General features: G+C 43.3%; 1 protein-coding gene across 2 annotated transcripts in view; it reads left to right on the forward strand.

Moving 5' to 3' along the window:
* Positions 1-25,944, forward strand: part of ABCC9 (ATP binding cassette subfamily C member 9) — a 976,112-nt gene that overhangs the window by 912,293 nt on the left and 37,875 nt on the right. For both annotated transcript variants that reach the window (XM_029600177.1, XM_029600176.1), the window contains exon 36: positions 12,207-12,340. In XM_029600177.1, the coding sequence (XP_029456037.1) occupies positions 12,207-12,340 (134 nt within the window). The remainder of the gene's footprint in view (positions 1-12,206; positions 12,341-25,944) is intronic.

Raw genomic sequence — 25,944 nt, forward strand, 5'->3', positions numbered from 1 at the left:
ATTTTCCATTTTATTAACCATTCCCTTCCTAATAATTCCTAACATTCTGTTTGCTTTTTTGACTGCTGCAGCACACTGAACCGACATTTTTAAAGTATTATCCACTATGATGCCTAGATCTTTTTCCTGGTTGGTAGCTCCTAATATGGAACCTAACAGCAAGGGTTATTTTTCCCTCTATGCAACACCTTGCACTTGTCCACATTAAATTTCATCTGCCATTTGGATGCCCAATCTTCCAGTCTTGCAAGGTCCTCCTGTAATGTATCACAATCCGCTTGTGATTTAACTACTCTGAATAATTTTGTATCATCCACAAATTTGATAACCTCACTCATCGTATTACTTTCCAGATCATTTATATATATATTGAAAAGCACTGATCCAAGTACAGATCCCTGAGGCACTCCACTGTTTACCCTTTTCCACTTAGAAAATTGACCATTTAATCCTTGTTTCCTGTCTTTTAACCAGTTTGTAATCCACAAAAGGACATCGCCTCCTATCCCATGACTTTTTAGTTTTCTTAGAAGCCTTTCATGAGGGACTTTGTCAAATGCCTTCTGAAAATCCAAATACACTATATCTACCGGTTCACATTTATCCACATGTTTATTAACCCATTCAAAAAAAAATGAAGCAGATTTGTTAGGCAAGACTTCCCTTGGGTAAATCCATGTTGACTGTGTTCCATTAAACCATGTCTTTCTATATGCTCTACGATTTTAATCTTGAGAATAGTTTCCACTATTTTTCCCGGCACTGAAGTCAGGCTCACTGGTCTATAGTTACCCGGATCTCCCCTGGAACCATTTTTAAATATTGAGGTTACATTGGCCACCCTCCAGTCTTCAGGTACAATGGATGATTTTAATGATAGGTTACAAATTTTAACTCATAGATCAGAAATTTCATTTTTTAGTTCCTTCAGTACCCTAGGATGCATACCATCTGGTCCAGGTGATTTGCTACTCTTTAGTTTGTCAATCTGGCCTACTACATCTTCCAGGATCACAGTGATTTTGTTCAGTTTGTCTGACTCATCACGCCTGAAAACCATCTCCGGAACTGGTATCTCCCCAACATCTTCATCAGTAAACACGGAAGCAAAGAATTAATTTAGTCTTTCTGCAATTTCCTTATCTTCCCTAAGAGCCCCTTTAACCCCTTGATCATCTAATGGTTCAACCGACTCCCTTACAGGTTTCTTGCTTCGGATAGATTTTAAAAAGATTTATTATGAGATTTTGCCTTTATGGCCAACTTCATTTCAAATTCTCTCTTTGCCTGTATTATCGTTGTTTTACACTTAACTTGGCAATGCTTATGTTTTATCCTATTTTCTTCAGATGGATCCTTCTTCCAATTTTTAAAGGATGCTATTTTGGCTAAAATAGCCTCTTTCACCTCCGCTTTTAACCATGATAGTAATCGTTTTGCCTTCTTTCCACCTTTCTTAATGTGTGGAATACATATGGACTACGCCTCTAGGATTGTATTTTTAAACAATGTCCATGCCTGTTGAACACTTTTAACCTTTGCAGCTGCACTTTTCAGTTTTTTTCTAACTATTTTCTTCATTTTATCAAAGTTTCTCTTTTGAAAGTTTAGTGTTAGAGCTACAGATTTACTTATTGTCCCCTTCCAGTTATTAGTTTAAATTTGATCATGTTATGATCACTGTTGCCAAGTGGCCCCACCACCATTACCTCTCTCACCAAATCCTGCGTTCTACTAAGAATCTGGAATGTGGGATGAAGTGACGATAGTAGTTGAGGAATCCCAGTTAGTGCTAGAGAGCTTTAAGACCCATGGTCTGTGGCCAATCCCAGATTCCTTTTAACTTGGCTGAGTCCATGGAAAACCCTTGTTAGGAGATAATATAACCGAGGAAAGGCAGGCTGGATTTCTCAAACAAGCATTTGTCCAATTTTGCAAACAGGTGGTTCTCGCAAAGACAAAGATATCGTCCGTTAAGCCACGACTTTGGTATACAGCAAATCTCTAAACATTTCATTCATCATTCGTTGGAATACTGCGTGCGCATTACATAGGCCAAAGGGCATCACCAGGTATTCGTAGTGCCTGTCCCAGGTGTTAAAGGCAGTCTTCCAAATGTCGTCGGGACGGATTTGTACCAGGCTATATGCTTTGCATAGGTCCAACTTTGTAAATATAGATGCTCCCTGAAGACGATTGAATAGTTTGGAGATTAGTGACAGGGGATACTTGTCCTTACAGGTGATGGAGTTTAGACTGCGGTAGTCAATACACGGCCTAAGTGATTCATCTTTCTTGGTCACAAAAAAGAATCTCGCCCCAGCAGGAGAAGTAGAGGGGCAGATGAATCCCTTTGCAAGAATTTCTTGGATGTACTCCATCATGGCCCTCGACTTGGGCAGAGACAGAGGGTAGCTGTGTCTTCTAGGAGGTGTGGTCGCTTGAAGAGGCAGAAGAAGGTCTTCTTTTTGCTTGGAGAACATGTCCTCGAAGTCTGTGTAAGGGGCAAGTATGCCAGAAGAAGTAACAGCCAAAGGAACCACAGATGGAGGTACCAGGTGGCAGGCAGGATCCCACTACACCAGTTGCAACAAACCCCAATTAAATTGGGGAGAATGCTTCTGTAGCCAGGGGAGTCCAAGAACTACTGGATGGATGGATATCTCCAACACTAACAGTTCGAGTTCCTCAGTGTGTAGGGTGCCAGTGCGCAGCTGGATGGGTTCCGTAGTAAGGGAGATTTGGCCGGGTAGCGGCTCTCCATAAATAGATGTGATACATAAGGAGGTCTCAAGCAAGTGGGTCTTTATACCCAGGAGCTGGACAAGGTCATTGAGAATGAAATTACCTCCTGCTCTGGAATCTACCAGAGCAAGAACTGGAAAGGACCGGGAATCCCAGATCAAGGTAATTGGTACCGATAACTGAGGGGCCAGAGAGGTTGTGCCCAAGTTCAGGACCCCTATTAAACTCAGGCCAGGAATTTTCCTGGCCTGAGTTTGTCTCCACTGGAAGCACTCTTCCGGTGTCAGCCGCCCACGACCCAACTGCATGGGCTCTTCCGTCTTAGCCACCATAGTGTCCCTGCTTGGGGCAGGGTTGGTGGTCGGTGGTGAACAGGACCGAATCCGAGAAGGCTTTTTGGGCATCCGACTCTCCCGGTGATACTCTTGGAGAAGGTGGTCGATTCGGCCTGTCAAGTCTATAAGGTCCTCATGAGAGGAAGGGAGCTGTCTTGCAGCCAGCTCATCCTTCAGCTGTGAGGTAAGTCCATCCAGGTAGATAGCTCGTAGACAGTCTTCCTGCCAGGCGAGCTCAGTAGCCAAAGTCCGAAACTCGATGGTATAGTCAGAGACTTCTTTGACCTTGACGGAGATGTAGTACGCTGCTGCTTGCCATGGCATGCCACCTGGGTTCATCGAAGGTCCATTGAAGCACAGCCACAAACTGAGACAGTTCCTTTAGCAAGGAATTTGAGTGTTCCCACAGGGGGGAAGACCAAGCCAGTGCCTTCCCTTCGAGTTGGGATAAGATGAAGGTGACTTTGGGCAGTTCATCCTGGAAGATGGAGAGCTGCAGAATGAATTGCATATAGCATTTGTTAATGAAACCTCTGTAGAGTCTGGAGTCACTGTTGAAACACGGGGGTACTGGTAGGGCCAACAAGGCTCAGAGCATAGATAGAGATGGCTCTGGGTGAGGAGGAGCCAGAGTAGAAGCTGGATTATTAGTGAGGGCATCAAGCTGGGCGTGAAGACAATCCATGGAGGAGGCCAATGCCTCAAGGAACTGCTGCTGTTCTTGTACCTTGGATGCCAGGCCTGGGATGGCCTGGAGGGCACAAGGCTCCACCGAGTCCATTGCCTTTGCAACCTGTTGCGTCGGAGGTGGACCCTTGGGCTGAGGTGGGGTTGACGCAACCCGTAAGTAAGGACCTATGGGTCCCCACCATCGGCAGGTGGGCTGATAGGCAGAGGCCGCTGAAGCTTCACCTATACCAGCTTTCGTTCCCCACGGGTTGAGCCTTTGGGTGCCGGGGCCAGCAGGACTTAGGTGGGCCTCGAGATAGAATAGCAAAAGAAGTTGGTTCAGCCCAGAGACAGCAGGCGAGTGTTACGCTCTCCTCCTCCAGAGGGGAGGAGTTAGCAATCTGTTAGCGCTCACCTCGCCAGGAGGGTGGAGTTAGCAATCTCTTCTGCTTTTCTCCTGAAAGGGGGAGGAGTAGCAATCTGTCATGATCTGCTCCTCCAGAGGGGAGGAGTTAGCTATCTGTGGATCTATTAGCGAACTGCTGTTAAATGCTCCTGTATGGAAGGAGGTAGCAATCTGTTATGGATCAACTCTCCAGGGAAGAGGAGTTGGCAATCTGTTCAATGATACTCTTCTGAGGAGAGGAGCTAACAATAGGTATATTGTACTTCGCTACTGAGATAGCAATCTATCATGCATCTGCTACAGAGTAGCAATCTGTTATATATAGGCTGCTGGCAAGTCCCATGGAAAGAGAAGGTAGCTATCTATATAATACTTCCGTAAGCGGTGTTAGTGGTCGGTAGTGGTTAGCTCCCACAGAGTGATAGTAGTGTAAGGAATGACCACTTGGAGGAAATGGTGAATCCTTGGGCTGATGGCAGATGACAGCGCCCCCAGGATGAGATCCTGAGAGGAACCACCGGCTAGGCTAGAATATGAAAGAAACACAATAGTTCTTTATTAGACTGGAAGCTGGACCACCAGTGGTGGCAGTAGTGAGTTGATGCGTCCAGTAGGGCTGAAGTCCTTTGGTCAGCTATTTGCCTGTGAACAGACGGTATAGAAATGTTTTTAAATAAATAAATAAATAAATACTGGAATATAATCTCTGGGTCGCTGAGCTATAGAGAGAGACTAGATGTAGTGAGTAGACGGTATACTGGATACAATATGGTACACTCACAATAATAGATGTCTGCAATGGTCTCTATGCCACAGAGAGTCTTCAGTATATTCAGGAACGGGAGCTGTAGGCGAGCACTGGTTCCTTTAAACAGTCTGTAATAAGAACTCACAATAGCTGTATATGAAATTGCTTCTAGAGTAGAAGAGAGTCTGTAAAAGATTGTAGGAACATGGGCCCTCGTAGAGCAAGTACTGGTTCCTATCTGCAATCTTGCCAATGTAACTCTCGATCTCTGTACTTGCGATAATGTCTTGGACGGAAGGGAGTCTTCAGAGCTATAGGAATGTAGGACCTCATGGAGCAAGTACCGATTCCTATGTACAATAGAACTCACTGTGTTCATGTCCACGATCGCTTCCAGGCAATGAGGAGTCTTCTGAGTATCCAGGGACGTAGGCCCTCGAGTAGCGAGTACCGGATCCCGTCTTGGCATTCTGAAATCAAGAAGAGAGAACGGAGCCCCCGTGGAGCGGGTACTCCTGGTGAGTTTGAAAAGGCCGAGCAGTGGAGAAGGATTCCCCTCCCTGACTCAGATAATTGTTGCAAGTATCATGGACTGCCGAAGCAAGTCCTGTTGGAGTTCCTTGCTAACTCATTAGAGGTTAGCAAACAAAGACCTTTTAAAGTGCAAATGGATGATGTCACTATGGGGGGACGCCCCCGAGGTTCGCGCCCTTGCTGGTACAAAGTCTGGAGCGCGCACACGCGCATGCCCTTACATCATCAGGAACATGGCGGATCCATAGCGTCAAGCCAGCCCGGGGACACCAGGACCAAGAGGCAGGGAGAAGCCGCGGCTGCATCTGTCTGTCAGAGCTGAAGGGAGTTGCTCCCAAGGTAGAGAGGGTGGAGCGAGGGGCGAGAAGAGACACGAACGCAACAGTGAGGGATGGTGCAGTCCTACTCTGGACTGGGTAAGGTTCTGGAAACTCAGGCACCAATGAAACAAAGGCAGACTGAGGGCACTCGAGCAAAAGTAGACCGAAGACTGATAAGTCCACGTCCAAGGAGTAGGCAGAAGAAGAGCATCCAATGGTAGGCTTGAGTCAGGGCCGGCGGCAATCCAGGGGCTGTGGCAAGTGATGCTGCGGTCTGATCACGGAGATAGTCAATAGCGTAGTCAATTGAAGCTGAGGTCTGATCATGGAGAAGTCAATAGCGTAGTCGGACAAAGCGAAGGTCAGGGTCTGGATATAGACAATACGTGGTCAGGCAACGTGGAGGTCTGGGTCTGAAGATAGGCTGTAGCGTAGTCAGGCAAAGCAAAGTCAAAGTCCATGTAATCAATCCGAAGCATAGGCAGGGCAAGAACAAAGAAACGGGAACCAGGAACAACGAGGATCAGGAACGTAGAGTAGAGATGAATCTCTTACCAGCAACGAGTACTCGACCAGCGAGGAGACCTGTTGCAAAGGCAATGCTATGGAGCAAGGCCTGAGCTTAAATACTATGAAGTTTTATTTATTTTATTTATTTATACAGTTTTTCTATACCGTTGCACAGAAAACAAGTTTCTATCTCTACGGTTTACATATAAAATCAAAAAATCAACACATAGAGTCGAAAGTAAAAAAGTACAAAAAAATCCAATATAAGATCAACAACTCCATCATCTGGGGCCGCGGCCAGGTTCCCTCTGCGGTCTCTACATAAGGATCAGCGATTCGCGTGCACCTAGGGATGGGTGCGGCGTGAGTAGTGGCGTCTCTCCACGGGCCACGCTGAGCAGTAGCATCATGACCTGGAATGCTGGGGTCTGTGGCAGAGCCGGAGGCACTGGAGGAGACCCGAGGTCAGAGCTGGCGGCCCACCGCCACTAGCGAGTAGGAACCAGAGGCTGGTGTCCTTGTGGAAAGTTGAGGGGGCTGTGTTGCGGGTCTGCCGCGGATGGCACGCGTAACAGTACTGTTTCCCTCCCCCTTTTTTCTAAGTCTCACCCATGTGAAAAGATGTGTCTGAGCCAATGGGCATGGCTGATCAAAGTGGGGGGATCAGTTCTGTCTAAATTTCTGCTGCCGTCTTCTTTGGTCCACTTCTACCGTGCTGACAGATTTGTACCATCCTGAGGGAACCACCTCCTGGTATAATAGGGTGCCCAGAAAGAAAATAAATAAATACCTGAGGTGACCAAAGAGGAAGGTCCAATGCTTCCTGCTGACGCAATGAAAATGGAGGCTGCAGTGGGCAGTGTTATGCCGCAAATAATAATAACAAAAAATGGTGAAGGAGTGGCCTGAGCACAGGGCTGGTGCTAGCTTTTAAGCTGCTCTGTGTAAACAATTACTGTGCTGCCCCCCATCCCCGCATCATTCAGTCTCTGTCCTGTGCCCATCAAAGAAGCCCAGCTCCTTCCAGCAATCTATACTTTTAAAAACTGACACCCCCCCCCCCCCCAATGGAACCTATGGTTATGGGAAGGGTATTAGCAAAACCTAAGCCTTGCACACACACACAAACACACACACACACATAAAAACACACCCTCTACAGACGCACACACACAATTCAATTATGCATTTATAACAGATTTTACATGGAAAAGAACATTCAAAAGTACAGTCTTCTGAGGCAGTATATCACTTACAATATGCATATTATCATGCACTGCTGTGGTTACCAACCAGAAAATTCTGCAAAAATGACACTTGGAACTCCTATGGAATTGCATTTCTTGTAATGTGTGCTGGGTGTGGGCTTGGCCCTCAGAAAGCCATGAATAAATGGAATTACCATTACAATATATAATGGTAACCATCCATACCAAAACAACCTTAATTGCCAGCACTTAAACAGTAACAACCTTATCTATGTAAAGGTAACACTGCACATATTACATTAGGCCCTAGAGCACCAATACACTTCGTATTAGGAAACTAGAACAAATCAGACTGCAGTACATCACTACAGATAAATTATATGGTAGCAGAATACCTCACCTCAGTCACACACAGAGAACACAAAGAGACCCTGACCAAATACAGAATAAAGAGACCAGAAAGTATAATTAGAAACATGCTAAGAAGAAATGAACTGGAACCCATATCAAGCCAGCCTCTATAAGGGGAGCAACAATGGAAAAACAGAAACATTACCATTCTTCATAAAATATTAAAAAATAAAAGCAAGAAATATAAAACATAAATCATAATAGTAAAATCATAGTCATAAAAAGAGTAAATATTTCAAACCAGTTAACAAATAGAGGGGGTTATTTTCTAAGGACTTATCGCACGTGATACGGCCGTATCACGCGCGATAATATCGCACACCACGCTAACAGCTGTTATTGCGGTCTGCGAATGCAAATTTTAAATTTAGTATTCAGGGGGAGGAGTTGGGGCAGGACAAATGTAAAGTAGGGTGGACTTACCGCAAACCGCAAAACGGCTGCGTTGTTAGCGCGGCTCCTAACGCGGCCAATAACTACACCTTTTTCAATTGCAATAGGCTGTATCGCTGCGCGATATTATCGCAGTGAGCGAAAATGAATATAACCAATCCCCATACACCTACAAAGCTATTCCTACCCAATAAAAAGGCTTGTTCTTAGTAGGTCTATGTTCCCAACACCATCTACACATTCCCAACACTATCTACACATTCCCACTCCATGGCTGAGCAGGCCCAACGCAGATGCTATGTCGTGGGTCGACGTCGCCGCAGGTACAGGCAGCAGATCTATCTTCCACGAACCTCATTGCTGGGTATGCCAGAGGACATTGTGATCACCAGGTATCGCCTCAGCTCTCTTGCCATCCTGCAAATATACGAAGACATACGAGGTGCTCTTGACCCTCGAACCCGAAAGAGCTGTGCTGTCCCCAGCCTCACCAAACTCTTGGCCGCCCTGCACTTCATAGCAAGTGGCTCCTTCCAATCCACAGTAGCTGTTGTGGGTGGGATGTCACAGAGCACCTTTTCACGGTGTCTGGACCAGGTCATTGAAGCAGTTATAGACCACATGCCTCGATACATAAGTTTTCCATGCAACAGACAGGACCTGATGGACCTCAAGCATGGTTTCTATGCCATTGCCCACTTTCTGAATGTCATTGGAGCTATTGACTGCACTCATGTGGCCATCATTCCACCCCGTCGCCTGGAGGCAGCCTACTGCAACAGAAAGCAGTTCCACTCCCTCAACGTGCAAGTGGTGTGTGATGCTGGAATGTGGATCCTCTCAGTAATGTCCAGGTTTCCGGGATCAGCACATGATTCCTTCATACTCAGGCAATCATCTCTGTTTCGCAAATTCGAAGCTGGCCTGTACTAGGGGTGTGCATTCGTTTTAAACTTAAATGTAAAACGCAACTTATTTTTTTTTTAACTTAAAAAAGTGATGAGGCGTAAACGATCGGATTTCCAACTTATTCAACATAGCTATGTTGAATACGTTGGAAATCGCGATTGTTGATCTAAATAAAAATTTAAACCCCTCACCCTCCTTAATCCCCCCCCCAAGACTTACCACAACTCCCCAAGCTGGCCAATAGTTCTGTGAGGGTCCGGGAGCTGACGCGCGGGGAATCACGTGAAGTCCGCGTCACTCCGACGTGATGCCGACGTCACGTGGTCCATCGCAGTTCCGCTCCCGGACCCCTCGTTGGACCCAAACGGCACTTTTGGCCAGCTTGGGGGGGGCAAAGGAGTTCAGAAATGGCGTCCTGACTCCCTGCTGTACCACCAGGGAGTTTTGGTAAGTCTTGAGGGGGGGATTAAGGAGGGTGAGGGGTTTAAATTTTTATTTGCACGTATGGACATAGACTCAACTTATGGAATTCTCCATATGTCCATATTGACCGCAAATGGGACCCCCTTTCGACTTATGGACTTATGAACATAAACTTTTGCTCTGCACATCCCTAGTTTGTAGTCCACTCCACCACCTTGGTGCCAAGTCCCAAGCTTCTCATTTTATTCACGAGCCTCCTATGTGAGACCGTATCAAAAGGTTTGCTGATATCCAATTAAACAATATAGAATGCTCTTCCTTGATCCAATTTTCTAGTCACCAAATCAAAAAAATCAATCAGATTTATCTGACAAGACCTTCCCCTGGTGAATCCAAGCTGTCTTGGGTCCAGCAACCTATTGGATTGCAGATAGTTCACTTCAGATGGTTTCTTCTCTGCTATGTTGTGTTCGTAGTTTTTCTGTTATGGTACTTGCTGACTCTTGGACTTCCCATGGCAATCCAATGCTTTGCATACTTCCTGCACCACTCATGGACCCTTGGACCTTACATACCACCCTTGGTACCACTTTGTTCTTCTTGGTACCATGGGCTTTTGATGCCAATCTTCTTCTTGCCTCAGCTTTCTATTGAGGCCTTGTTGCCACTCTTCTTGATGCATTGTTCTACACCTACTGTTTGTGATTTTAATTTCCAGTGCCATTGCTACTGCTACTCCAAATCATTCTTTATACCTTTTCGTGGTTCCTCCTCTGGTCTGGCTGTCTTTGATATTCTTTCCAAATTCCCTTCTCTTAATGTACTTTCAAACTCTTGATCTTTCCATAGCAATCTCATGCTTTACACAGACCTTACCCAGTTATCTTTAATGGTTCATGCCCGCTTTTATTTTTTCTTCAAACTCCCTCACCTTATGGTTCTTATAGACTAATAGTCTCATCCAGTATCTTGCCTTTGATAGATTATACCACAGGAAAAGGTATGGGGCAGCAGAAGTGAAGCACCCAAAACCAAGATCACACTCCTCCATGATCAGTGCTTCTGACAATGGAGGTAATATTTGCAAAAACTGATTCAATAGAATCCTGTTCTGGATTTCCTGAATTATAGGATATTGAAGAGCTACTAGCTGTAGAATATTTGGAACCTCTAATCAATAACAAGGATGTGCATTTATTTGAAATGAATTAGGAAATGTCAACAACATTTCCTATTTCATTTCATAAAGTTTTCAAAATGAAATGGAAGAAAAATCAACAGAATTTCATTGGTTTACATATGTTTCATTTTGAAAATGCAAAAAGAAAATAAAAACTTCCCGCGTCAGCCTGGAGAGTTTTCCAAAGCCTCTTGAGTTTTCACGGGGCTGAAGTATTAGGTCCTCCTATCCCCCCTCCCCCACATGTGCGCCCCCTCACCCTCACAAAAAAAGAATTTTGGGGCTGGGAAACACTCCAGATCCCCACTTACCTTGTCCATAGGTTCCATCTTTCTATGGGGGGGCCCAAGGGATACCCACTCACCTCCTGCCCCTAGCTCCTCTGTAATTCAATGATGCTGGTTGGCCCTGCCCCAGCACCATATTGTTAAGTAAAATAGTAACATCTAAGGGCTGGCCAGTGCCATTTTCTCCTAAGGCTGTACAAACATGTAGCCAAATAAGAAAATGGTTCCAGCTGGTCCTGAGGGCATGCCATTCAATGTCACACTTTGGCGCTGGAGTGGTCTCAGGGCTGACTGGAAACATTGAAAGACAGAGGAGCTAGGGGCAGAAGGTAAGTGACCATAATGGACCCCTACAGACGGGGTAACTAGGGGCCGGAGTGGTTCTTGGCCCTGTGACATTTTTGGGAGGGGGAAGCTATTCACTGGAGCCTGGAGATGCTCTCTTTCTTTTCTTTTTTTTTATTGTTTTGGGGGATTTTTTAAAAATGTTCTTCACTTCTGGAATGGAGATAAACAAAATATGCATTATTCAAAACAATCATGGAAATGAAAACCCCAAGAACGAAAGAAAAAAATAATAAATTTTGGAGGCTGCACATCCCAAGTCAGTGAGGAGGTGGCGGAGGTAAATGATAGAGACAAAGCTGATATTAGACACAGCAATGGGGAAGACCAACTCCAAGCCTGTACATCCAGCCCCTTTCTCTAATAATGTCATACAGAAATGAAATGCTGCCTCCTCTAGGGATTTCCTCTGGCTTCTCACTGCCTAAGGATTTTTATCAATTTGGCTGCCCTTTTCCCTTCATTTGGAGCTATGAGGTGTTTTTGTCTCTGTGGTAGCTGCTTTGTGCCTCTCAAAATGCTTTCGGTCCTCATGTCTTTCTTGCTGCTATTTTGACAATTTGTTGCTGCTGTCACATGTACGCACTAATTTTCATAGAGGACTTACACTTTGAAAATTATTGTTGAAGTCCAATCGTGCTTTGTACATGTGGATTTCATCCCAAAGTGCTGTTACAAAATCAGGCTCCCTATGAATTACCCCTTCCAAAAGCCCAAGGTGCTTTACATAATGAATAAACAGAAGAGTATTTGCAAGGAAATTATATCATCCAACTCTTACAGATGCTGTAGTAACAGAAGGTGGAGAAAATTTCAGTGTGGGACAAAGGCAGCTTTTCTGCTTGGCCAGAGCATTTGTTCGTAAGAGCAGCATCCTTATTATGGATGAAGCCACAGCTTCCATTGATATGGCAACGGTAAGTAAAAGAAATATACTATTGCTTAAAAATAAAGTATTACATTAAAGACTGACACATTCGGTAACATTGCTGATACCATCACAATTTATGTTTATTGTTGTTTTATATGCAGTTAAATAATAATGATACCAATATTTTAAAAAGCCTAACATGGATAACTTATCCAGCTAAAAGTTAGCTGGATAAGTTATCCCAGAAATCCTTGGGGATAAACATCCTATGAAATATCCCTGTGAAAGTTTACTAACTTCCTTTAACTGGATAACTTTATATCTAACTGGTTATTGTTTGAATATTGCTGGTTAGGTTTAAAATTATCCAAGCTTGTGTGGCTATAGCTATATTCTTTTGCTAGCTATAGTTGGTTAAGTGGTTAAGTGGCCAAATAAATAAGGAGAATATTCAAATCTCGCCATTTAGCTAGATAACTCGTGAGCTATTCAGCTTAATGGCTTTGGATATTGGCTAGAATGTTATTAATATATGACAGTTTTGTTCCCTGTGGACCAGGTTTGACAGAGTAAAGAAAGAGAAATGTACATAATAACCTTAGTCTTATGATTTGTTTTTTGTTTTATAGTAATAGCATAATTTCTGTTTGCATGTTAATATATTTGTAATTGGTATATTAGCCTTATTAGGTGATACATGTTATGCTTTGCATTACATTTTTATTATATATGTCTAACATTGCATAATTCATGCAACAGTCAGATTAAACTATTTTGGTGAGCTGTGATTAGGAAAATTACTGAAATAACTTACCCAAACATTCAGATATCCCACAGACTAAGTAGAAAACTCTTACAGTGATCTGTAAAATCATAAGTTTTGCTTCTTCAGCTAGCCATAAACAAACACATGCACAGAATTATGCTCTATAGCAGTTAACATTCATATTTAGCAACATGCAAGTCTAGTCTATGTCAATGAAAATATAACATCTAAAACATTTAAGTGACATAAAAACACACTATAGTTTTACAGAACTATCAGATCCTACATTGATGAGAGGTAGTGGGGTAAAGGAGAGACTTTGGTCAGCAGGCCCATTTCAAATGGTGGTGACAGTGAAGCAGCAGCAACTGGGAATCAATCCTACCCCATTATGATCTGGAGGTTTCTAAATAAGAATGGTAAGAGGATGTTCTGGGGATGGAAGAAATTACTTGTTCAGACAGGATCTGCCAGTTGGGAAATAGGGTTGGCACCCAGGGGGGTGAAGCTTACTAGATAACATTTGGGGGACAGTTGGGGCCTTTTGACAATGGAGGGTTTGGGGTGAGGACAAGGAGTTTTAATTTGGGGCTTCATGAACTTTTAGGTATTAGTGTGGGGGTGGAAGAGGAAAGGAGTTCCAGTGCCAAGGGTAGTTAATTCAATAAAATGTAAAGATAAGATAAATAAATGGTAATGGAAAAACAAGATACATAAAATGGCAGAAATGTCAAAACATGTTCAAAAAAGATAAAGAAAAATAGGAAAGAACCACTGCAATAGAATGTAATATATTAACTTTATACAACAAAGGGTTGAAAAAAATCATATTTTTTAAGTGTTAATTAATGGTAAGAAGAAGTAAAAATTTTGTTTAATCTTTCATTCCATTATTTTTGGGGGGAGGGAGATCCCTCACAAATTTATTTATTTATTTAAAACTTTTATATACCGACATTCAAGCATATATCACATCGGTTTACTTAGAACTGGGGAAACCATTAACTAAAGAAATGCGCAGTTACATAAAACATAAGGGAACTGAACTAGGGGAGAAGGCTAGAATAGCAGAGTCAAGTATCCGGAAAGCATTGGTAACAAAAAATGTACAATTGTATAAGAATTATAACAATATATGACTATTATATTACAGTATGTACAATATGTATCGTAGAGCAGTAGCTTAAAATATAGCAGTACCCATGGAAGGAGCAGTGGGTGGGGGCTGAGATCTGGGGGCTGTGGGGTTAGGTGAAGGCTTGTGAGAAAAGCCAAGTTTTAAGGTTTTTTTTTTTAAATGTTTGAGTACAGTGTTCTTGGTGCAGGTGGGCGAGCATTGAGTTCCAAATAGTTGGTCTAGCAATGGAGAGGGCCCGTTCTCTCGTGGCTGTGTGATGAAAGAGTTGGGGGGGGGGGGGGGGGAATGAAGAGGGTTCCTTTATACGCCGTTCTCGTGGGTCTATTCCATGTGTGATATTGCAGGGAGTTATTCAGCCAATGGATGTCTGGGTTGTGCAGGGTTTTATGGATGATAGTAAGAGACTTGTGAAGGATTCTAAAGCATATAGGGAGCCAGTGAAGGTCCATGAGTATGGGGGTAATGTGATCTCTTCTACGGGAGTTGGTGAGGATTCTGGCCACCGTGTTCTGAAGCATTTGGAGTGGCTTGATCAAGGTAGCAGGGAGGCCTAGGAGAAGGGTGTTGCAATAATCAATCTTGGTGAAAAGTAAGGCCTGGAGAACTGAGCAAAAATCATAGGGATGGAGGAGTGGTCTTAGTTTTTTTAGAATGTATAGTTTATGGAAACATTCTTTCGTGGTAGCGTTTATAAATTTTTTTAGGTTTAGGTGATTGTCTAAAGTGACTCCTAGGTCTCTGACCTGTTGGACCTTGGCTGTTGGTGAGTCAGGTTGAGGACTGTTGTGATGGTCTGGTGAGATAACAAGTAGTTCTGTTTTGGTTGTGTTGAGAGCGAGTTTGAGGCTGGTGAGGAGGTGATTAATTGAGGCTAGGCAGTTATCCCAGATCTTAAGGGATTTGGGGAGTGATTCTGTAACTGGGATGACGATTTAGACATCGTCTGTGTATATGTAATGAGTAAGGCCTAAATCAGCGAGGAGTTTGCAGAGGGGCAGGAGGTAGATATTGAACAGAGTGGGGGAGAGGGAAGAACCTTGGGGCACGCCACGTGTGAGGTTTATGGGGTTAGATTCTTTGCAGCCAATATTAACCTTGTAACTTTGATTGTGGAGGTAAGATTTAAACCAGTTAAGGGCTATTCCCTTGATGCCTATTTCTGAGAGTCTATCTAGTAAGATGTTATGGTTGATGGTGTCAAAAGCTGATGAAATGTGAAGTAGAGCAAGGATGAAAGTTTGGCCCTTATCTAATCCGGTGAGGAGGGTGTCTGTAATGGAGATAAGTAGAGTTTCGGTATTGAAAAATTTACAAAAGCCGAATTGGGAAGGGAATAGCAAATTGTTTCTTTCCAGGTGATCCGTGAGTTGGAGGTTCACCACCGTTTCCATGATTTTTGCTATAAAAGGGAGGTTAGAGATAGGCCTGAAATTAGCTAGGTTCATGGGGTCAATATTAGGTTTCTTGAGGATGGGTTTGAGGGTAGCTTGTTTCAGTGTGTCTGGAACGTGTCCATGAGTAAGCGAGCAGTTGATGATGTTCGCTAGGGGGAAGGAAATTATGTTTGGGATGGTTAGTAAGGATTTTGTGGGGATGACGTTGTAGGGGTGGGAGGAGGGTTTCATTTTTTTAAGGATGGATTTGATTTCTGATGGGGTGGTAGTTTCAAAGGTATCCAGGGGGTGATCAGGAGTGGATGGAAGGTAGGAGTTGGTGGTAGGGAGATGTGGGGAAGGAGAGTAGAATCTGAGGAGAAGCTTGGTAATTTTGTCCTGAAAGAAGAGAGCTAGTTCATCACATTTGCTTTTGGCTTCAATATTGGGAATTTGGGGGGGGGGGGCTGTTTTTGTAAGTTTGGAGACTAAAGTGAAAAGGGCTTTAGCGTTGTATTGGAACTTATGGATTTTTTGCGCGGGGTAGTTTCTTTTTATTTTTTGTATGGATGTTCTATAGGTGTGTAGTGCTGATTTGTAGGCAGCTTGCAAAGGGGCGGATGGGTTTTTGTGCCATTTCTTTTCCTTTTGATTTTGCGCCATTTTCCTTTTGATTTTGTGCCATTTGATTTTGCGCCATTTTCCTTTTGATTTTGTGCCATTTCTTTTCCTTTTGATTTTGTTTAACATTTATTTTGTTTATTTAGTTTAAAAAATGAAATAAAAAAAAAGAAACAAGGCCTCTTGTCCCTACCACCATCTGTCCAACCTGAAAATATTCTGGGACTGGGGGAGATCTGGAGATGAGGCCTAGGCCAAGACCGTTGCCTCAGCTTTGTGTAGGCCTAGGTCATGGTAAGTCTCCGTTAACTCTGCCTAGGCCCTATGCAAGGCCCAGGCTAGGAGGCCTGGTTCTGATGTCTGTGCCTAGGCCAAGGCTAAAGCCTGTACTTAGGACTGATTGTATTTATTTATTTATTTTTAAATACTTTTATTCCACAACCTCCATAAATCTGTTCGGCACGAGTTACAATAAAACAATCATAAAATAACATAATGTAAAATAGATGTATAGGACATTAAAAATGAACAAAACTTATACACACAATCTAAAAATATTTGTTTTTAAAAGTATAATACTACTTCATGCAAAAACTTCCTCAAAAAGCAATGTTTTAAATGCCTTTCTAAACATTTTAAAATCATGCTGCAATTGAAGATTGTCAGGCAGTTTGATCCATTCAGTTGATGCTATAGAAGAAAAAACCCACCCTCTGGACCCATTTAAATCTTTTAAATGGAATGATGGATAATTATTTAGTATATTCATATCTCAGAGTGCAACCTGGAACATAGGATGCAACATAGTCTCTCAAAACACAAGGAGAAGTGTTCAAAAGTTTAAAAATAATAGCAGCCTAAGCCTACCCTTCCATTTGATTGGGAGCAAGTGCAAATCCTTTAGAACTGGGATTATATGTTCCCTTCTAGAATTCCCCATTAAAACTCGGGCAGCTGCATTCTGCACTAATTGCATTGCTGGCAGTAGTTTATCCCGAAGCCCTATATAGAGAGTACTACGGTAATCTAGATAGCGTAGTATCAAAGATTAGACTACTGACCTGAAAAATATTGGAGGTAACAGGATTTTTAGGGGTCATATCAGCTTAAGTTTATAGAAAGCAGTCTTCATAACATGACAAATTTGTCGTTTCATTGATAAGTGTGAGTCTAAAAAGACTCCTAGACTCTATCTCTGATTGTAATGGAACTGAAAGTGTTTTAGATAACCTAATCTCCTTTTGATTCTTGGGCCCAGCATCTTTTCCTACCCACCGAATTTTTGTTTTCTTCATATTCAAAAACAGACCATGATCAAGCATCCATACCTGTAATTGTTGAACAATTTCCTGTAATTCAGCTTCTGGTATTTTACCACTAGGATGGCATGGCAAGAAAAATAAAATGTCATCAACATATATAAAATATTTAACATTGAATGACTGGAAGATGGCTCCTATGGGAGCCATGTAGAGATTGAATAGCACTGATAATAATGCCGAACCCTGTGGCACACCCCACTTAATTTTGTGCCAAACAGTATTTCTGTCCAATCTAGACTCTTTGGACTCTATTAGTCAAGTATGACCGAAACCAGTTTAAAACAGTACCTACTATGCCATTGGCCCAGTTCAGAGGTTGGGTCCAGATGCTTAGGCTTGCAGTGCCCAGGCCCAGGCCCAGACCCAGTGCCGGGTCCTGATGCCTGACCCTTGGCCTCAGCCCAGGGGCAGGACCACATTCAACCACCGGAGCCCAGGCTTCAGAAGTTCATCATCTTCTTTCTTCTTTCCTGAAATGACACCATCCACTGGGGATGCACCAGAGTGGCGGAGGGCACCATTTTGTTGTATAGTAGATAAAATGGTGCCCTCTGCTGAGAAGGATGCACCAGAGAAAATTTACTCATGTGCATCCCTAGCAGATGGCATCATTTCAAGAAAGAAGAAAGAAGACAGTGAAACTTCAAGGCCTGGCCTGATTCTGAGCCAAGAACTTGGCATTAGGACCTGGCCTCTGGGCCAGACTTCAGGGTTGGGCCTTGCTTGACCAGGGGCTAAGGCCCCAGCATTGGGATACCACTCTCAGGCCAAGCCCCAAGATCAGACCTGAGCCCAAGCCCTGGCCTAGGCTGAGACCCTGGCATTGGGACCTGGCCTCTGGGCTGGGCCCAGTGACAGATCTGGGCCCAGGTAAAGCCTGGACCCGGGTTTCAGCCTAGGCCAAGGCCCATGTGTCGGGACCCAGCCTCCAGACCAGGCACTGGTCTCAGTCCTCAGCTTGGACCGAAACCCAGGCATTGTATTTCCAACAGATAAGTAAATGAAGGTCGGGAAATTTCCTGGGTCTGGACCTTTGCTTGAGTCTTGGCTGAGGCCCTGTTATCAGGCCAGGGCCCAGCTCGAGACCCCGGCATTGCAGTTGGACGTAGGCCACGGCGTCTATGTTGGACCATGTCCTTTGCCTAGGGGAGGTCTCGGCTTCGGGCATAGGCCAGTATCATGCTCAAGCATAGTCAAGGGCCCTGCTTTGGGTCTCAGCCAATTCCCTATATGAGGGCCCAGCTTTGGGCTTATGCCTAGGCATATCAGGTGACTATTTTTCCCAGCTTCTTCTACAGATCTTCTTTGATAGAGGGCCCACCTAAGATCTGCTGGCCCCGGCACCCAAGGGCTCAACCTAAGGGGAATGTGGGCTGGTACAAGCAAAACTCCAGTTGGGCCTCTATCTCGTCTGAATCACCTGCCGATGTTGGGGACCTGCATGGCTTGTCCCTGCAGGTTGAGCTAACTCCACCTCAGTCCAAAGGTTCACGCTCACAGCAACTAACCTTATCTCATACCAGGAATGCTTCCACTACAATGCAGGTAGCAGTCAATGGGTTGTGGAACTATGCGTATACTTTTACCTGAACATACAAGAAGATCAGTTTTCATACGAACAATTTACATGTGTAAAATGCTTTTTACTGGTAGAAATTCTTTGAATATTGCCTTTTAGAGCATAGGCCTCTAAACAACAAGACTAACACAAGTAAGAGAAAGAGCACTATCCTTGGCAGGACCCATACTATGGAACACCATGCCATTGGAGTTAAGATTACAAAGTGACAGCAAAACCTATAGAAAAAATTTAAAAACCTGGCTCTTTAAACAAGCTTATCAAAAAGAGAAGGGAGAATAGTACCCAGGGAAAATGCAAGGTACAAACAATTGAACACCCACACACATAACCAAAATCAATATGTGTGTAGTTTTTATTTGTTATTTTAGTTTAATATTCTTTTTTTTTCCGTTCATCAATAAAGGATAAAAGTACAATAATAAAGCTGATCTCGTATCCAAAACTGATACAATGAGAAATGGACATGATTTATCACACTTACCCATTAATATTGTTTACAAACTATGTTACCGAACCTTAATGGCACCTGTGTAATTTGATATATTAGCATCATTTTTATGTGCCTTATTATAAACCATTGTGATGGTAGCCATGTGAACGACGGTATAGAACAAAGTTAAAATAAATAAAGTTAAATGAAAATCATGATTTGTAAATTTCTTTGATGCCAACCGGAGAAGATAATTTTCTAATAGCCTGCTTAGGCTAAAGTCGGTTTGTATTTATGTACTAGCAAACTTTTTTTTTTTTTAAATTGCATTTATATGCATTTTAATTTACATTCAAACAAAGGTGTCAATCTGGCAGCATGATTCAGTGAACGAGCAGAATACAAAACCTTTTAAATGAATACACTGTGAAAAGGAAGAGTTTTTTTAAGTTAAAAAGCCATGCTTCAGAATAAAGTATCTACCCTTATATGATGCTGCATGTGTTGCGATTCCGGGCCGGCCCCGGAATCGCCACTTACCCGCGACCCGGTCCCGGCCTTGCTGGAGCTCCCCCCGGGCCGTGCAGGCCCCGAATACGGCGCTGCCACGCCGTAGCAGCAGCCGGCATCCTCCCGCGGCTGGCCCCGCCCCCTAGCCGCGCGCGCGCGCTGAGCCCCTGTATTTAAAGGGGCCAGCGCGGGAACAGGCCAGGATCAGCTGATGACGTCAGACGCTGCAGGGCTACTTAAGCCCTGCAGTTCCTTCACTCCCTGCCTTGCAACGAGGTTCCCAGGGTCTTCTGCTTCCAGTTGCTTCGTTCCGATTGTCCACTCGCTCTGATCCGGCTTGCCTGCTGACCACTCTCCTTCTTGACCCGGCTCCGTTCCTGACTCCGCTTCTGGACTTCCCTCGGCTTGGTACGACATCTGACTTCTGGCTTGACCCGGCTCCGTCCTCGACTCCAGCTTACTTCTCTCCTGGACTTTCGTTCGGATCTTCTTCGCTCCGCTGGCCCGAAGACTCTCCTAAGTCCCAGCGGCTGGGTCCCTACGAGCTCCTCTCGGGGGAGCGCCGGTCTCCAGGGTGAAGAGATCACTACTCCAGGGCCCAACGTTGTCCAGTCTTCAGGTCAGTCCCGAGTCCTTGGTCGCATAGGGCTCATTCCAGTCCAGCACTCGAAGCCACTACGTCCATCAAGCCGCCTCCCGGTTGGGACCTGTAGCTGAGGCTTCCCCAGCTTCCTTCTCTTGTCCCGACCGGTCCAAGGGTCCACACCCCTAACAGCATGCACTTCTTATGCGATAAGATTAATACATTGCATGAGACGGCTGAGGGGGGATATGATAGAGGTCTTTAAGATCATGAGAGGTCTTGAACGAGTAGATGTGACTCGGTAATTTACACTTTCGAATAATAGAAGGACTAGGGGGCATTCCATGAAGTTAGCAAGTAGCACATTTAAGACTAATCGGAGAAAATTATTTTTCACTCAACGCACAATAAAGCTCTGGAATTTGTTGCCAGAGGATGTGGTTAGTGCAGTTAGTGTAGCTGGGTTCAAAAAAGGTTTGGATAAGTTCTTGGAGAAGATGTCCATTAACGGCTATTAATCAATTTTACTTAGGGAATAGCCACTGCTATTAAATGCATCAGTAACATGGGATCTTCTTAGTGTTTGGGTAATTGCCAGGTTCTTGTGGCCTGGTTGGGCCTCTGTTGGAAACAGGATGCTGGGCTTGATGGACCCTTAGTCTGACCCAGCATGGCAATTTCTTATGTTCTTATGTTCTACTTGGAAACTTAATCAGTATTGCTATTTAGATTTATTTATTTATTTTATTTATTTATGAGCTTTTCTTTACTGACATTCGTAAGGCACATCATGCCAGTTTACAATGAATTGAAAGGAGGAAAATTACAATAAAAAAGGGAGGGGAGATTGGGCAGGCAAGAAAGGGAGAAGAGGGAAGGGAAAGAGATGAGGTAGAAATAAAGGAAGGAGTTGGAAATCAGCTCTAACACTAAACTTTCAAAAGGAAAACTTTGATAAAATGAGGAAAATAGTTAGAAAAAAACTAAAAGGTGCAGCTGCAAAGGTTAAACGTGTTCAACAGGCATGGACACTGTTTAAAAATACAATCCTAGAGGCACAGTCCATATGTATTCCACGCATTAAGAAAGGTGGAAAGAAGGCAAAACGATCACCATCATGGTTAAAAGGTGAGATGAAAGAGGCTATTTTAGCCAAAAAATCATCCTTCAAAAATTGGAAGAAGGATCCATCTGAAGAAAATAGGATAAAACATAAGCATTGTCAAGTTAAGTGTAAAACATTCATAAGGCAGGCGAAGAGAGAATTTGAAATGAAGTTGGCCATAGAGGCAAAAACTCATAATAAAACCTTTTTAAATGTATCCAAAGCAAGAAACCTGCGAGGGAGTCGGTTGGACCATTAGATGACTGAGGGGTTAAAGGGGCTCTTAGGGAAGATAAGGCCATTGCAGAAAGACTAAATTAATTCTTTGCTTCCGTGTTTACTAATGAGGATGTTGGGGAGATACCAGTTCCGGAGATGGTTTTCAGGGGTGATGAGTCAGACAAACTGAACAAAATCACTGTGAACCTGGAAGATGAAGTAGGCCAGATTGACAAACTAAAGAGTAGCAAATCACCTGGACCGGATGGTATGCATCCTAGGGTACTAAAGGAACTCAAAAATGAAATTTCTGATCTATTAGTTCAAATTTGTAACCTATCATTAAAATCATCCATTGTACCTGAAGACTGGAGGGTGGCCAATGTAACCCCAATATTTAAAAAAGGCTCCAGGGGAGATCCGGGTAACTATAGACCAGTGAGCCTAACTTCGGTGCCAGGAAAAATAGTGGAAACTATTCTCAAGATCAAAATCGTAGAGCATATAGAAGGACATGATTTAATGGAACACAGTCAACACGGATTTACCCAAGGGAAGTCTTGCCTAACAAATCTGCTTCACTTTTTTGAAGGGGTTAATAAACATGTGGATATAGGTGAACCGGTAGATGTAGTGTATTTGGATTTTCAGAAGGCGTTTGACAAAGTCCCTCATGAGAGGCTTCTACGAAAACTAAAAAGTCATGGGATAGGAGGCGATGTCCTTTCGTGGATTACAAACTGGTTAAAAGATAGGAAACAGAGAGTAGGACTAAATGGTCAATTTTCTCAGTGGAAAAGGGTAAACAGTGGAGTGCCTCAGGGATCTGTACTTGGACCGGTGCTTTTCAATTTATATATAAATGATCTGGAAAGGAATACGACGAGTGACGTTATCAAATTTGCAGATGACACAAAATTATTCAGAGTAGTTAAATCACAAGCAGACTGTGATACATTACAGGAGGACCTTGCAAGACTGGAAGATTGGGCATCCAAATGGCAGATGAAATTTAATGTGGACAAGTGCAAGGTGTTGCATATAGGGAAAAATAACCTTTGCTGTAGTTACACGATGTTAGGTTCCATATTAGGAGCTAGCACCCAGGAAAAGGATCTAGGCATCATAGTGGATAATACTTTAAAATCGTCGGCTCAGTGTGTTGCAGCAGTCAAAAAAGCAAACAGAATGTTAGGAATTATTAGGAAGGGAATGGTTAATAAAACGGAAAATGTCATAATGCCTCTATATCGCTCCATGGTGAGACCACACCTTGAATACTGTGTACAATTCTGGTCGCCGCATCTCAAAAAAGATATAGTTGCGATGGAAAAGGTACAGAGAAGGACAACCAAAATGATAAAGGGATGGAACAGCTCCCCTATGAGGAAAGGCTGAAGAGATTAGGACTGTTCAGCTTGGAGAAGAGACAGCTGAGTGGGGATATGATAGAGGTCTTTAAGATCATGAGAGGTCTTGAACGAGTAGATGTGACTCGGTTATGTACACTTTCGAATAATAGAAGCACTAGGGGGCATTCCATGAAGTTAGCAAGTAGCACATTTAAGACTAATCGGAGAAAATTCTTTTTCACTCAATGCACAATAAAGCTCTGGAATTTGTTGCCAGAGGATGTGGTTACTGCAGTTAGTGTAGCTGGGTTCAAAAAAGGTTTGGATAAGTTCTTGGAGGAGAAGTCCATTAACGGCTATTAATCAAGTTTACTTAGGGAATAGCCACTGCTATTAATTGCATCAGTAACATGGGATCTTCTTAGTGTTTGGATAATTGCCAGGTTCTTGTGGCCTGGTTTGTCCTCTGTTGGATACAGGATGCTGGGCTTGATGGACCCTTGGTCTGACCCAGCATGGTAATTTCTTATGTTCTTATGTTCTTGATAATAAACTGGGTACAAAGGAACTGCGTACCAGATAGAAGTGAATGCAATAGGAACTATATACATCTTATATATCACTATGTACATCTGTAGACACTGAACAACCAAAAAGAAGAAATAGAAAAAAATAATCTAGTAATTAATGTACCGATATCATACAAGGGGAGCATATACAGGAAAAAGATAAATCAAATAACAGTCATTTATCTAACTGACCGGGTCATTCATCAAAATGCATTAGGGCCCTAATTGCGTGTGATAAAGCCCTAACGCATGCAATAAATTTCATAACGCAAGTTTGTATGTGCATTTTAGTTAGTATGCAAGTGGGAGGAGTTGGGGAGGGGTTAATGGAAATTAGGATCTGATAACGTGGAATGCAGTAGAGTAATGCACTTATTGTGGGATTTAACATCTGAAATAACTACATTTTTGCTGTGTGTCCTACCCAAATTAGCCTTACATTACTGGGAAAAATGTTTTTAGAGAGAGAGAGAGACTCCGAACACAGTCAATATATATTCATGCCATGCTGTTTTATTTCCCTGACCAAAACACACCCACAGGAATGCCATTTTTAAGTGTGGCACTGTGAATCCTGCAATTTTCAGACAGGTCAATTTACCCGTGTAAATCATTTTGAAAATTGTCCTCTAAATTTAATTTTATCTTTGCATGGATGCTGTAATATGAATTCAGGCCTGATATAGAAGACATTTTGGTTAATATTCACAAACATTTTATGCCTAGCTTCCATAATAAGGGGGTATATGTTACCAATCTGCTAGGGAGTTAGCAATCTGGTAAGCTCTCTTCCTCCAGAGAGGAGGAGTTAGCAATCTTCTGTCACTCACCCCACCAGGAGGGCGGAGTTAGCAATCTGTTCTGCTGTTCTCCTGAAAGGTGAAGGAGTAGCGATATAACATGACCTGCTCCTCCAGAGGGGAGGAGTTAGCTATCTGTAGATCTGTTAGCGAACTGCTGTACGATGTTCCTTTAAGGAAAGGAGGTAGCAATCTGTTATGGATCAACTCTCCAAGGAAGAGGAGTTGGCAATCTGTAAAATGATACTCTTCTGAGGAGAGGAGCTAACAATAGGTATATTGTACTTCGCTACTGAGATAGCAATCTATCATGCCTCCGCTACGGAGTAGCAATCTGTATATATATAAGCAGCTAGCAAGTCTCAAAGAAAGAGGAGTAGCTGTCTATATAATACTTCCGTGAGCGGAGTTAGTGGTCTGTAGTGGTTGGCTCCCACAGAGTGACAATAGTGAAAGGAATGACCACTTGGAGGAAATGGTGACTCCCTGGGCCGATGGCAGATGACAGCGCCCCCAGGAGGAGATCCTGAGAGGAACCACCGGCTAGGCTAGAATATGAGATAAACACAAATAGTTCTTTATTAGACTGGAAGCTGGATCACCAGGGGTGGCAGTAGTGAGTTGCTGTGTTCAGCAAGGCTGAAGTCCCTCTGATACTGGAATATAATCTCTGGATCACTGAGCTGTAGAAAGAGGCTAGAAGTAGTGAGCAGACAGGGTATACTGGATACAAGATGGTACACTCACAATAGTAGATGTCTGCAATGGTCTCTATGCCACAGAGAGTCTTCAGTACATTCAGGAACAGGAGCCGTAGGCGAGCACTGGTTCCCACAAACTCAGAATTGCTGGATATGAAATGGCTTCTAGAGTAGAAGAGAGTCTGTAAAGGATTCTAGGAACATGGGCCCTCGTGGAGCGAGTACCGGGTAAATCTGATTGTGGTGGAGGGCAGGTCCAAAGTTACCTGGATAAATCTCAGACAACTTAAAACCCATCCAACTGAATATCTCCACTAAAATTACCTTGATAAATTTGCACAGGTAACTTGCCACTCACCTCCCTGCTCAAAATGGACCTCTTTGAGACTTTCAGATCTAATAGCCTCATTGTTATCAATATTGATATAAATGTGGTGATCTGCTGAACCTCTGAAAAGTCAAGTTATGTGTGTGCGGTTTTCCAACGCTGCCCTAAACAAACCTTTTGGAATGCTTGAATTCAAGTAAAAGAAGTTACACTATGGAACCCCCATGTATGCTTTTAGCCAGTTTGAAAGA

This window comes from Rhinatrema bivittatum, chromosome 4, assembly GCF_901001135.1.
Source record: "Rhinatrema bivittatum chromosome 4, aRhiBiv1.1, whole genome shotgun sequence".
Taxonomy (NCBI): Eukaryota; Metazoa; Chordata; class Amphibia; order Gymnophiona; family Rhinatrematidae; genus Rhinatrema; species Rhinatrema bivittatum.